General features: G+C 38.4%; 1 protein-coding gene across 1 annotated transcript; it reads left to right on the forward strand.

Annotated features, from left to right (window-relative positions):
- Positions 1-267: 267 nt before the first annotated feature.
- unc119a2 (unc-119 lipid binding chaperone a2) lies at positions 268-14805 on the forward strand. Its single transcript, XM_079355466.1, has 5 exons — positions 268-782; positions 12249-12362; positions 13114-13213; positions 13301-13473; positions 13904-14805. The coding sequence occupies exons 1-5, from the start codon at positions 524-526 to the stop codon at positions 14014-14016; spliced, it is 759 nt and encodes a 252-aa protein (XP_079211592.1). The 5' UTR covers positions 268-523; the 3' UTR covers positions 14017-14805.
- Positions 14806-15453: the final 648 nt, after the last annotated feature.

Raw genomic sequence — 15453 nt, forward strand, 5'->3', positions numbered from 1 at the left:
CTCATGGTGCTAATTAATAACATAATGTTTTTCGCTGATTATAAATTGCACACAAATTTCTTTAAGGGGTTTTGCGGTTCTGTCAACTTTATTGGTCTGTAAAAGCGCATCCACTTTTTAGGGCTCTGCTGCGGGACCGTTGAGACAATCCCACCTCATTGACAGGGTCAGCCATCTGTCGACTCTTTCCCAATTTTAAACCCGGCAGATATTCCCCACAGAATTGTAGCTTCACTTTACACAACAGCAAATACGTGCAGCTGCGCAGAGAAGCATCCAAAACGAGCCTGCTCTGCGCATCTCGCGCTCGGCCAACGGTAACCGGGACCGTTTGCGTGTAGTCTCGTCTGCAGAGACAGACTGCAGGCTCGTAAAGACGAAGCGGATTTGAATTAAGCAGCGGATAACAGGCAGCAACTCTGCATCCTTTGGCGAGGACAGGAAGGAGGGAGGGAGCAGAGGAGGAGAGGCAACTATTTAGTATCTTAGTGCCCTGGGTGAGAGAGGGGAGGAGGAGCGGAGAATGAGCTATTCTTGTACCAGCAGAGGCAGCAGCCAGGACCCATCGAGTACTAAGAAGCCTGCCGGTAATAATCCGGCCAGAGACACCGGAGGCGCAGACACCACTGGTAAGGGCAGTCCGACGCAAACGGCGGAGATGAAGGTGAAGAAGGGCTGCAACTCGGCCGAGGTGGGAGTCCCGGTGACCACGGAGGAGGACCTGCTCGCAAACGCAGTGGTCACTCCGGAGGATGTGCTGGGCTTGCAGAAGATCACAGAGAGTAAGTTCACCGATTCTGATAGAAGGAGGACAAATGTTACAGCTGCTGTGTGAGTCATGCCTCACGTCATTGCCGTGTCCCCGTTGTTTAAAGGCCCCATACAAACACATGGTGATGTATGATAGAGTCCACTCTATGGGAAATGTTGCCCACCTGTCTGCACGTGCACGTTAAAGCTCTCTTATTAACATCTCTGGCAACCCTGTGACCTGTGAAGACAGGCCAGTCAGACACAGGCAGAGTATTGAGGCGGTTCAGTTTTGCAAACATTTACGCAGTAGGTCTCTTCTTTAATTGTATTCTTTATTGAGTAACGTCTTTCCCTTTTGTTCCATCTGACCAGATGGTGCTGAATGACAAGAAGGGTGACTGAAGGGTCATCCTTCATAGCAGTCTGCATACTTAATCTAATTGAGTTCATATTTAATGCATAGTAGATCATTCTTTCATTCATTTCCAATGGATTGAAACACAAAGGATAACAGCTGCTTTTAATTAAAACAATTAAATAAGACTATTGATTCAATAACAGCTTGAATTTTCCTTGGGATCAATAAAGTTATCTATCTATCTATCTATCTATCTATCTATCTATCTATCTATCTATCTATCTATCTATCTATCTATCTATCTCAGAAAGATTATAAGATTAGAGATTACATTTTCACATTTTTGTTACTTTTAAAGTGCAGCTTTGCTCAACATCGTATTCATATCCAATACCTTAATGCTTAACGATTTTTAAAAAAAACTTTAATTTTGCTTTTAATGAAAACATTTAGATAGTATTCATAGCATAGAGCAGGGGTGTCCAAAGTGCGGCCCGGGGGCCATTTGTGGCCCTTGAGTGGATTGTTTGTGGCCCTTGACTTCGTTCGAAGAATCAGAAGATTTTGGCCCCAGGCCTCATCAGATGGCATATTTCGTTCTTTTTCTTTTTCATGTTACCGAGGGAGACCTATAAAAGCCTGACTATTCTTTCCAAAAAATTAGAACACAACAGTTTCGCACTGCAATTAATTATTGTGTATTTGCATTATTTTTTGAAGTGGTCAAAATACAAAAAGTTCCTTCCAATATTTAAAAAACAAACAAACAAAAAACCCTGTGGCCTGTGAGCGATTCTAATGTGACAATTTTGGCCCGCAAGAAAAAAAGTTTGGACACCACTGGCATAGAGCCTTCTCTGCGACTTGTAACAGAAATTGTACAAAACCCACCCATTTATTTGTCAACAAAAAAGGTGTTGATTACATATAACATAACACAGTTTGGTTTTTATATAGTGCCAAAACAACATTTTTATATAATGTCAAAATCAAGCCTCTTATAGAGAAACACAGGAGATGAAGCTCTTATGTGCACATAAACAGCGACACCCATCTTCACTTCAGCTCATAGAGCAGTAGTTAGCTAACAGGTGGCCAGCAGGGCATTTGACTATTTAAAGGCCCGTGTAATACCTCACTTACACAACACTGTTACATCGGCTGTTACAGAGTGTGGTTACATAGAAACCCTGCATCGGATTTTCTCCCAGCTATTTTAAAAAGTGTTTGGTCACTAAACTCACATGGTGCATTATGGTAATGATGGTAATGTACCTGTTCAGCTAACGTGTGACTGTGCTATTCTCGCCAAACAAACTCCAGTGCTGAAGAATTTAGCAAATTTGGAAGGGAAAAATATATTTTTTAAAAGTCTCAAACATAACCCTTAATATAATGTCCATATTAACAGCAGAAATAAACATTTTTTACAGCCTGGTTCCAAAAAATATTTTGGTTGGAATAGCTTGTGTCTTTATTGGCACACGCGGAATGAGTGGTTCCGCAATTCATACACCACCGTTCACAATTCATCAGTCCATCTGACTGCAAGTGGGCGTGCTGTAGTTGTCAGGAGGCTTAAGGCCAGCCTCAGCTTAAGTTCTTAGTCTGTTACTAGGTTGACCAAAAGTTTGATTGAGATAGCATTTCCCATATGGCGACTGCCATTGCTGTGCTTCAAAATTGTGCTTCAGAATCCAGTGGATAACTTCACACAATCCATATCCGTTTTATACAGCATCATCACAGTCACATGTCCTACAGCAAGGATACCTTCATTGAGATTCTTCATTTTTAATAATGTTCTTGTTTTCCATATTACGTATATGTGTACCTATAGAAAATACACAAATTTTAAAGGCGCTGATAAATGAGAGCTTAACTGTCCACACTGTAGCATAATTACATTTCAATGAGAGAATGAGGACCTCGTTTGTACCTGTGCTTACTATCATTGATAGTTGTTTTTTTTTAAATGGCCTTTAACATGTTTATTATTAATAACAGGAGATTAAACATTTTTAATTTTTTGAAGTTAGGTTTAGTTAGGTTGTAGCTTTAGTGCCGCTGTATGTTGAAACACGGACTCCTTACGGTATCTAAGTCTAAGTTTGTAATGCTGTTTATGGATTATATAATATTATATGAAAAATGCATTTCAAGTACAAAAAATCTAAACAGAAATTTTAAGTCAAGTAAATGCCATATATTTTTAAAAATATATTCCCTGCCTCACCTTCCTTCAGACAGCTCTGTGTTATGGTTGTTCTGTATTCCCACATGCAGCCAAGTTCAGTAATTTATTTTGATAAACGAATGAGCTGTCAGACGCTCGGGTGAAGTGCTGAAAATATTCATAAAAACGTTTTTTTTCTAACAGGAGGGACTTGTTTTTATTAATGATAGGTTAACATGTGAAATGTTGTTTGCTCTTATTGTTTTTATTTGTCCATACTATTGTGAAGACAGCTAAAAATGACTAGCACTTGAGTATAGGTCAATCTTCCCAAAGGGGATATAAAAAAGTGTGATGGAACAAAGCCATGAAAGTACGTTTTTCTCACAGTCACGCCTATAAAGGTACAGTACTTAGCTTTGGGTGTTACATGTCAGCTTCTCCAAACAGGGTTAGGGAGTGTCTACCACTGTACCATCTGTTTAATAGGTGAGTTTAATTTGATTGTGAGGAGTGAGGTAGTCATGTGGGGATCTTTGTCCAGCTGAACAGAAAACAACTTTATGTATATAACTTTATTCTGTCTTCCATGCTGGACCCATGAATGGTCAAAACAATCGTTTTCCTACCTTGAGGTGTCATTGCAGGATGCAAAAGGAGGCATGTGTGAATCACCACAGAAACATGGATGCAAAAATCACTATGGCAACATGAAGCATCTCATCTCCCTGTGGTTACATGCAGCCGAGCATGCGACTCAGTTCTCCCGCTCTACCTTTCTTGCTTACCCTCCCTGTTTAACAGGGAAGTTGTGCTATTCTACACTGAAATGTATGTTTGAACACTCACACTTGATCATGTATCATTCCTGAAGGTAAACAAAGCAGGAAACAACCTGAACCCTCGTGTTTTACCTGACTCGTCTCTCTCTGCTGCTGCACATTCTCAAGTGGCTGAAATTGATTCCCTTCAGAAGTGGCACGTTGCAACGTTCATCACACTTAATACATCTCTGACAGACTTGACAACATTCCTGAGTCGACCACTTTTTCCTCAGGTTGTTGTTTCGGGTGCAGTTGTCTCAAATGACAGGAAACCTTTGAGAAATTAGACTTTTGTTTAGTTTGCCAGGAATCATTTTGTGCTCCATCTGGTAATGAAAGCATGCTGCAGAGCCTGATGAAGATTAACAGAAACAGAACAAGCCTTCTGCTAAACTGACTGATCTGATCTAGACGTATGTTCTTAACCGAGTCTTAATCTGTCAAGTCAAAGTGGGACTGGTTGCAGCCCACAGAGCTGACTGAAAGGCTTCCACGCACACTTGTTTTTCTTTGCAACTAAGGGTTTGTTGGTGTCAAACTTTCGATTTGATATATTGTTTCAGCATCATTACTTCTGTTTTATTTAAGCCAGAATGATTCAACTGCTTAAACAACTTATCTGACAATAGTGGACAGTCATCAAATGCTTTGATTGTTATTTAGATGTTTTCTTTCATTGTGAAAAATAGCCCACCATTTTTCAAGAGGATTTGTGTCTTTATTATTAAATTACTGTTAACTGAATAGCACTTGGCTTTAAAGCTGTGTACTGTAGCTGAGCAACAATATAGGATTATTCTGTCTGAGTGTAACTAAGTTTGCAAAAGGTCAAAATTGAAGTGTGTTTTAGAGACTATAGTGTTGACATAGATTTCCTGAGTCTATTTTAAAAGATTCAGTGGTGAGGTCTTTTTTTGATGTCCGCTGAGTGTCAGACAGAGTACTATATGTGTGAAAACTCTTAGGCCTGTGGTGTGGAATTAAAATAACCCAGTGATGATCTGTAAGAATAACTGTTGTGTGTCATTTTTAAGCAGATTAGAAACAGCTAAACACTCTGCACTGTGATGGTAAAGGATTAGCAGGAGATAAAACAAGTGAACTTCATTTTCTTACCAGGATTTGTAGACAAAGAAGGATCAAATAGTTTGAGACAAAAACACACTGTGAAGATACAACTTCAGACTACTTTTTGCCTTTATTTGTTCAGATCTGTTCTGAATATTTAAAAATAAGGTTGATTTCTAACTTTGGTAGATAGCATCCATATTTGGAGTCCTATCATGAAACTCAACAAATAAACATCCAGTTTCTTTTTTTGTTCCCTTTTTTAACTATCTGGTCCTTTTTTTACGGTACCTTATTTTAAAACTATGCTCATTTTTATCACAGCCTCGTTGCCGTGACACTGTGGTCATCAGCAGGCAAATCCAAGTCACAAAGGCAGCTACAAATGAGTCATAATTTCTGCATGCGATCAAGCTTAATCATGGTTCACAAGGGAGGAAATCGTTACCTATCAACGTGTACCTATCAGTGTGTTTAATTTAAACTTAATAGGAAAAAGTAGTACTGGATCTTCTGTATTCACAAATACTAAACTTGTTGACCTAATTTTACAGATCTGATAAATAACTTAACTTCATTTTGGCTCCAAGGGCAAATTTATCAAAGAGCAAATTTAGACATTTTTGTAAATTTTATGTTTTTAACTTATTTGGCTCACTTTCTGCTTTTGATTTAACGTTATTGTTTTTTTTTTTTTTTTTTTTTAAAGAGAACATTGATATGTTGCACATTGATATGATTAGGTGATTAGTTCTACTCTAAAATGCTTCATGCATCATTTTTGGTGGATAAATTAAAATACAATAAATGCCTCACTAATATATTTCCAAGTCAAATAGTATTAGTTTGAGACTTACCATATTTGATCACCCCTTTGCTGAAACATCTTATGAGACTGAGATGAAGCTACGCGAGCAGCTCTGCCAGGCTGGCCCTTCTTATTTGGGCTAAATGCTTGGATTGGAAAGTTAACACACTCACAACACCAATGCTAACATGTCTATGATTAGCAGATAGTATTGTCAAGTATGTTTATTATTTTTGTACACAAAAACTAAACACTCAGTGTGTTGCCAACAAGCTACACATTACACTTGAGGTTAATAGCAAACTCAAAATGAAGCATTTCATGGCAGACTTCTTCAAGCATGCCTTCAGATACCAGGATGCATTGTATGAAAATGGTCACAGCCTCAGCCATGCTCTGCTTTACATACTTGGTAAAGTGTTTTTTTTAAGGATGTCATGTTAGCTGTTGTAAACAGAGCATGTTTAAATAACATGCAAAGGATGTGATTAAAATCCAACCCGTAGAGCTACAGAACAACGGCTGTGAGGTTTTCATACAATAAACCTTCATTAATACAAAACAGTCAATGTTGAAATCTTTAAACATTCCTATAATATAAGAAGAATTTCACCAAGGATACTTATGGCAGAATCTGTTGACTATAAGTTGACCTCTATTAGCACAGTTAAGGTCAAAGGGATTGGTACGATTAATGTTTTTACAAAATGTCATGGTTTGTCTTTCATTGGGTTTTGAGATTTGGGGTGTGTAGACAGACACACTGACATTGCCTTGTTAATAATACTATAATACACTATTAATACTATAATACAATAAGTTGTAGGGCAATCTCCTGAATGATGTTTAGCATAATACTAACATTCCCTGCCTCACAATGCAAACTTAAAAGTTGTTCATTAACGATCTCATCTGGATTTTTTTGTCCACATTAACCTAATCTGGTCTGATACCTTACAACTGCCATAAAGTGAGCAGAAGGGCAGCTGACAAGTGTATGGTTTCCATGACAACAGGACATAATTCAATGCCGTAGAAGGGGCCGAGGTCATTAGAGTAGTAGAGTACAGTAGCAAAAGCAGACACGTACTCTGACCTGAAGGGAAGCTTGAAGCCAATGTCAGATTAATTGAGTTGTTCTGGGTGACAAAAAAAACCTTCAGCTGAAACACACCTCACAGCAGTCTGCTTAATTCTGAGGGGTCCAATGTTTTACCTGATTTCAGGATCAAAGTCATACATTGACAACAATGTTTTAATTTTATGAGACTGAAAAAAGAGAAAGAGAAAGGGTCAGCTAAAGAAAATTTGCTTTTATTGCACATGCTTTTAAACTGATCTAAGCACACTTCAATCAGGAGAGACAAGTGATCTTAAGAAAATTATTTATTGCAAAGATAATATGAAAATGTGGCTTGACAGAAAGTCTTTGGCGCTCGGACTCTATGGGGTGGATGATGAGTTTGGAGAATGAAATTCTCAGCGTCATTAGGATAAATCCTCTCGTGGAGTCATGGTGGTGGTGAAGCTGGGGACTTGATGAGACCGAGTGGGATGAAGAATTGATGGACGATTCTGCTGCTGAAGATGGCGGTGATGGGGAGGTGGAGGGGCGCATGAACACCAGCATGAAAGAACAAGGGTACAGAAAGAATAATATTTAAAAGGGTACAGCTGAACGATGATAGGCTGAAAATGAGGGAGGAACGCTGTGCCATTGGTTAGATAGTCCACTGACAGGACAACTAATTAACCCAAAGACAGCCCAGACTGACAGCTCAAGAATGACAGCTGAAATGTGATAGCGTGAGATGAGAACCTGAATCGTGGATCACTTATAGTTTTCCTTACTGAACTTATGCTAGAGCTTCATTAGAAGAAATGGCTACATGCTGATGGATGTGTACTGCTTTATAGTGTACTTGTGAAGAAGTAGTTTTTAATTATTGATACACTTATTTTAAGTACACGTTGACACTGCTATGATGGAAATGCAATGATTTTTTTTTTTTTTTTAAAGTAAACTTCTTAAACTTCTTCTTAAACTTATAGTGAAAGTATTCAAAGTACACTTATCAATAAATGTACAAATAAAACACTTTTGTCTTCGGGAGTGGTAGTATATTTTACATGAATATACTTAATGTAAGTATTAGAACTAAGTAGTGTACTTCATTTAAGTAAACTGAAGTACTACTGAGGGAATAATATACTTGTAATTAGTACATTTATCATATATCATTGGTTTACCTAACTTTAACACACAAAGTCATAATGTGCATGAAATGTACTTTCAGAAAATGAAGTACATTTTTATTACATTACAGTGTGTTATTTTGTACGCCTGGGTAATCCAGTAACTATGTACAGTACAGGACAGATCCACTGATCTGGAGCTCTTGTTGGAAAGAATAAGCTACACTTCTGTATCAGTGTTAGCTGCTGCAAGGGTGTTTTGTTAATATGGTTTCTTTTGCCATTTGTGTTGAACGCCACAGTGTCACTTAGATCTGTTCCTGCTGTTAGTTATCTGGGTGAACTGCTCATAATAAGCACAGAACTGTTTATTTTAGATGAATCTAGGTCATGTGGTTCAGTATTTTTGTTGCACTGTGGACCTGACTTTATCTGTAAACTGGTGATTTTTGCCAGGAGTTGACAGGATGCAGGACTAAACGATGTTAGCAGCAGGATGACTGACCCAAACATTTGACTTTCTGATAAGACCAAAAATACAAGTCTCTACACCTTTATTCCCACTATCCTTTGCCAATGAAAGGCAGCTGGTAACTTCACAATTGTGCCCTGAGTCACTAGGCTCTTTCCGTCTCTAGACCCCCACTTCCCCTGCAGAGGTCCTTTCCCACCCATTTAATGCTAGTGGTGAGACTAGTGTTGATGATGATGATGTCATGATGAAGCTGTTTATGTTGTGATCGGTAGTTATTAACTTAGATTTTTTTCCTATACACCCTGTGTATTGCCTATGTGCACTTCCTGTCTGTACCTGTGTCTGATCTAACTTGAGGTTGTTTGTTTCTTTCTTTCTATATTCTGGCTTTTGTTGTACTTACTTTCAAATCTACATCGCTTTGGGAAAAAGTCTTTGTTACATGAAACTTTCACTTTGAACTGTGTAAAACATCAGTTTCCCTTTAGCTTTCCCTATTTGTTAGATGCTTTCTGTTAACTGTTCAAAAGTATGCAAATGATTAGATTCTCTTAATGCATCTGTATACATTATGAGGAACAACAATTGAGTTTAATGCTGCACAAGTGGTGACTATATTTGAACAGTATAGCCAACCTTGATAAAGACCTCAGCCCCTCTTACAGGCACATCCTTCTTTAACATGTCCAGACATTTTGTTAGGGAAACTCCTTGATGTCCAAATATTTTGTCCCCAATCATTATGAAATGTTCATAAATGTTTATGTAAGACCTGCCATTGAAGTATGTTATTTCGGAGTAAGACATGTTTGAATATAGCATGGAATTTTCTGGCCACTTTACAACAAACTATTGGGCTCTGGGATTACCTAACTCAGGTTTGCCAATTTGTTTGCCTGCTTCCTACTATTTTGTGCTTGTCATCATCTGCTCTTGCATTTGTGTTGCAAGTGCATCTTTTTTACGTGTTGTTTTAATGAAGACAATACAAAAAGTCACTAGCACACTCTCCAGCATAGCCCCCCCTTAATTGAAGCAAACTGAGTATATCTCCAGTAGCTGAGAACCGCACCTTAGAATAAGTACCTGCTGTGTTGTTGTATATGCCAGGACAATGTTTGGACCTCATTGTCCAGAGACTGTGTGGACAATCTTTGAAAAATACTTTCTTATGGTTTGAGGAGTGTGCTTCCAATTGCTGCACCGAATAAGATCTGATAGTGATAAACTGGAGTATTTGACGTCATAAGCATCGAGCAGCAAGTTAACAAGTTGACCTTCGCTGTGTGTGTGTGTGTGTGTGTGTGTGTGTGTGTGTGTGTGTGTGTGTGTGTGTGTGTGTGTGTGTGTGTGTGTGTGTGTGTGAGTGAGTGTGTGCGCTGTATGCAGATGCTGATGTGTTTAGATGACACAGCCTCAGCATTCAGACTGACAGAGGAGCAAAGGCATCACAGTGCCACTGTGAATCAGATTATCGGTGCAGGCACACACCTCGTACAGTAAACAGAGTTGACAACATGCTGTGACTTCAGGGAATGGTTCAACATTTCAGGCTGCTCTAATACATAAAGATGTAAAATAACATGGGAAGAGTGTAACAATCCTCTAGGGGGGATTAAAGTAAAAATAAACACTATTCATGAAGCCAAAAGGCTTCGGCTCAACAATAACAGTGACACTGTGAGGACGACTGAACGCTCGTCATGCTGAATGCTTCACACCTCTTTACATTTTTAAGAACACAGATGAACTTTTATCAACTTTGTGCATCTTTATTGTTGTTATTTTAAGACCAATATTGAACATAAAATAACACCATGTTTTTATAACACCTGTCCTTGGTCCTGCTCTACCATCATTAAAGTCTGTTCTGTGGGGCGTTTGCTCTGCCTTCAACCATTGAGACATGTGACAGTTAAATACCAACGACCTCCAAAGGGTTTTGCCTCTTTTTTTTTTTTAAACTGAAACTTCTCATGAGAAAAGAGAGATGTTGCAGATACACATGGTTGCTATAAGAGTATTTAAATGAATCAATAAAACCTGTTTGTTTATCTATCTATGTCTTAAGCTTGATGATGGATCTAAGATATCACTTGATAAATCAGTATCACATTTTTTGTCTCCTACATCAGTCAGGCCTTGTGGCTGTTGGTATCATCAGATCAGTCAGGAAGCAGGAAGTGTCTGCTCTGCTGGGGAACACTAATAAGCGCTGACACTGCCTGCAGAGGGCAGGAAGGATTAGAGGAATAAAAATAACTCTTTCTTGCTGTGTGTGTGTTTGTGTGTCTCTGTGTCATCCTCTTTGTGATCTAATCACTTCTTTGGCGTGGGTTTTCACTTACATGAAGGTAAAAATATCTAAGTACGAAAATGTTTTTACCCAGTTGTCTAAAATGGTTTGATCTGATTTTATTCTTGGTAAACAAGACTGAAAGTCTATCATCAGAATATATTTGTGATTTCAGGTGGATTAGTTAGTTCTCTTTGTAATACAATGACACAACAGTGTACAGTTGGTGTATTAATATGCAATACATCAACTAAGTATGTATTTGACACATATTACATAAAAAATCCCTGAGAGCCAGACTCAGAGTCAAACTTTATCAGGGATTTGATAAATCTGTAGAAATGGATCTGGATTTTCAGACCTGTAGATGTGACCCACAAGTCCATTTAAACTCTCTTTATAAGAAGGAGGAGAAGCTTATTAATGAAATAACGAGAAGGCCAGGACATACAAAGTGTGTGAGGATATTTTTACTTTCCAAGTATGCATGCTAATGTTTGGGTGGCCCTTGAACTAAACCTTTTTCTTTTTTCTTTTTTTTTAAATCGACAGTGGTCAGCCAGGTTAGCTGTGTTATTTTGTTGTCTTTGCACGTACTTCAGTGTTAGACACTGTTAGCCAACAGCTAACGGCACAGCAAATAACGTGTAAAGACACTATGATCCAGTTTTGATCAACGTTTTGTTTTCATGTGACTTTGCAACAAAGGCAGCATCTAATCTCCAAGGTCCACTTCTCGGTGACCAAAATGAAAATATCTAACTGTATAATAAGGATGGTGTGAGACTGTTCTGTGCTTGCAGCTCAAAGTGATCAAGCAGCAGCTTAGTGTTGCTTTCTCTAGCTCTATTTTTCTCTCGTTCTCACGTGTAGTCAGGTGTGAGTGAGTTGCGTAGATACTCTGTGTCCCCCTCCACCTTATTGTGATCAAACGTTAGTTAATACAAGAGAGGTGAAGTGCAAGTAAACAAAACAAACATTTCCAGTTACAAACATCTGCTATACAAAACGACAGCAATACGATGATGAAAAATGAAGCCAATGCAAAAGTGCAACAAACTGCAGTTCTTCAAGTATCCACTTGTGTCCTTATACACACCCACCCAATATACCCATCACATCACTGTTTAGGTTTTTTACCCACTTTTTCCATTCATGCAGTATAAAGTATTGATCTGGTCTCAAATGTAAATATGAAGTATTTTCTTATCATTTCATTCAATCCCAACTTCTCTCTCTCTCTCTCTCTCTCTCTCTCTCTCTCTCTCTCTCTCTCTCTCTCTCTCTCCCTCAGGTTATCTGTGCAGCCCCAGTGAGAACATTTACAACATTGACTTCACCAGGTTTAAGATCAGAGACATGGAGACGGGGACAGTGCTGTTTGAAATCACCAAACCTCCATCCACAGGCGAGTAACAGCACTACTCCTTCAATGTGTTTTATTTGACCTCTAAAACATTTTTGGGGAAATGAACAGAAACCTCTGAAAATTTTCCAAACACCAACCCAAAAAGCATACATTTAACAAGGTGCTTTTTATTTCAAAGTAAAAGCTTTATCCTGTTAAAAAGTTTCAGGTTGCCAAATGCTTGAACTGGTGATTTAAAATATAAAATGTAAATGAAAAAATCCTGAAACACTTAAAGTATTTCTTGGTCATATCACATTAGGTTGTGTTGCATTGTCCCATGTCTGTTTCTCTTGTATTTTTCTGTCAAATCAAATGAACTGAACTAAACTGGTAACAAAACACATACATTGTAAAATACTTTTATAGAAACCAAACCAGATCACTCAATTTAATTTTTTTTTACTCATGGTTTTTTTAAACAACTTTCCAAAACACAAACTTTAAAAAACCTCTAAAAAACTGGTTGTTAATTTCACCATTGTTTTATTTCCACAATGAGTGTTTTACTTCCATAAAAAGCTTATTCAACCTGACAAATGCAGAATATTTAGCTTCTTTTCTTTCTAAGAATATAATAGAATGAATTCAATATCTATTGCTCATTGTGACATTTTCTAATATTTTTGTATTAAATTACTCAATAACATATCAGTCAACCACAGAGAAGAAAGGCCAAAATATCCATATCTAAGACGTATCTGACAAACTCTTTTCTGTTCTGTTTCACATAATTTAATCACCACTGTAGACAAAGCAGGCGAGAGGCGAGATATAGACCCAAACGCTGGCCGTTTTGTCCGCTATCAGTTCACCCCCGCTTTTCTCCGTCTGCGGCAAGTTGGAGCCACGTAAGTGTGCATCTTTATTTACGAGGAAGCAGTTAAACAGTTAAGCAGTATTTTCTCTCTCACTGCTGTCTGCTTTTTTACCTCCAGGGTGGAGTTCACGGTGGGTGACATGCCAATTGACAACTTTAGAATGATCGAGAGACATTATTTCAGGGAGAAGTTGCTCAAGAGTTTTGACTTTGAGTTTGGATTCTGCATGCCGAGCAGCAAGAACACCTGTGAGCACATCTACGAATTCCCCCCTCTGTCAGAGGACAGCAGTAAGTAAACACGCACACACGCACACACACACACACACACACACACACACACACACACACACACACACACACAGAGTAGAGAACGATGTGGATACCCCTGTTTCTGGCAGAATACTAACTTACTTCTTCTTGATTAGAATTGGCAGACAGTCTTTAGTGTAGTCTAGTTTGTTGTAGTGAGCATACTCTGATTTTACCCTCCCAGCCTCATAGACGTTTATCCCAAAGCATCACTTATAAGCACCACCACACTCATTAATAATTTTCCCCCACAGCCTGACTCTAAGTCCACACTGATTTGTCCAAGTGAAAATTGTGGCTGTTTGTGTTCACACATACAGCTCCTCCAGAAAACATCAGGAGTTTTAATGTATAGAATTGTTCAGGTTAAGAAACAGATCTCTGATGTTTTTTTTGTGTCTCCTCACAGTCAGAGAGATGGTCCTGCACCCATACGAGACACAGTCTGACAGTTTCTACTTTGTGGACAATAAACTCGTGATGCACAACAAGGCAGACTACTCGTACAACGGAGGGACGTAGAAAGAACACGCTGTGGCGAGGAACAGATGGATATATGGACTGACAGGATGGGGGACACTGCAGGGGTTAACTGCCTAAAAATGGTCTCTCTCTCTCTCTCTCTTCCTCTGTCTTCTTACTTTTCCTCTCTATCGCTTTCTTTTCTTTCTGCTGAGAGAGTACAGACAAGATATCGCCCAGGCAGACTGACACACATATATAGGATATATATTTGGTTCAAAGCTCTATGTGCATCTGTATCAAAGTGATTTTGAAACATGATAAACCAGCAAGTAAACAACTTAGGACTTAAGTAAGGACAACTTAAGTTGTGTTGTTATTTTTTGCTCTCTAGCCAGGTCATGTAGTGAAAAACTATGTTCAAATAATGATAGAAATTATTTTTCTCATCCATGTATGTACGTGTTAGGATTTTAAAAAACAAAGCAAATCTTGCTTCTTAGAAAGTGTGGTTTTAGGCTTGAAATGACAGTTTGAATTTATTTTCCAGATTCAGTGAGGGTGTGTGTTTTTGTACTTTTTATGACTGTGACTTTTTGTAAGAATGCCAGTTAGAAGCATGTCTGCCTTCAGTCTGGTTAAAATATATTCATTTAAAAGTCATTTAATGTGGTCATCAGGGTTAAATAGATTTTAGATCTGTTTGTGCATTCTTTACACAGTTTAGAGCTGCTTTCACATATGCACTCCTGATGAGTTCTCGAGAATCTCAGGACGACTGCCCAGGAAATCCTACTGCTCTGCATGTTCACACATACTGCTCTCAGCAGGAGACAGGGCAAGACGTGATGTAAAAAAAAAAAACATCCCGGAAGTGGAGGACGAAGCATCAAAGTCTGCTATACTACATTATAAGTGGAATCCTTGAAAACGTCAGGAGTTTGGTGAGAGAGTGAAAGCACGATACAAAGGAATTTTTATTCCCTGATTATTTTCCTCTTATTCCTCGTTCCTTCGTCTATGATTGTTCAGCCTGTCAACCATTTTCCTCTGTTGTCATTCTCGTGGTATGAAGTTCACATTTTGTTATTATGTCACACTGGTCTGTTCTAGGAATCAGACAATTATTATTTCACCAGCATTTTAGAGTTAAATGAAACTTAAAGAGATAGACTTATAACTGAAGATTACATTACCAAAGTTGAACAATTAGCTGTTGATGATAGCCTAACTAATGGGGATTATAATATGTTGTTTGAATTTAAGAAATAACACTCAGGCTCCCTTTTTTATTTTGGATCTCCATTGTATCCATTGCATTGATGATCAATCGAGAAGCAATGATAGGATATCCATCGTTCACGTTCCTGACATGTATAGCACTTAAAACCTCAGCACAATTGTAAAACATCATAAGGCCTAAGCTTCCACCCTGAACTTAAAGTCAGAGGAAAATGGCAGCCATGTGAATATGGAGAATTGTCTCAGCTCAAAGCA

This window comes from Symphodus melops, assembly GCF_947650265.1.
Source record: "Symphodus melops genome assembly, chromosome: 11".
NCBI classification, from domain to species: Eukaryota; Metazoa; Chordata; class Actinopteri; order Labriformes; family Labridae; genus Symphodus; species Symphodus melops.

What these genes read in the sequence shown, in the direction of transcription:
- unc119a2 (XM_079355466.1), top strand. Translation starts at nt 524, where the DNA reads ATGAGCTATTCTTGTACCAGCAGAGGCAGCAGCCAGGACCCATCGAGT. An exon ending in CACCAAACCTCCATCCACAG is followed by an intron (nt 12,363 to 13,113) that starts GCGAGTAACAGC and finishes TCACCACTGTAG; the next exon opens with ACAAAGCAGGCGAGAGGCGA. An exon ending in CCCTCTGTCAGAGGACAGCA is followed by an intron (nt 13,474 to 13,903) that starts GTAAGTAAACAC and finishes GTCTCCTCACAG; the next exon opens with TCAGAGAGATGGTCCTGCAC.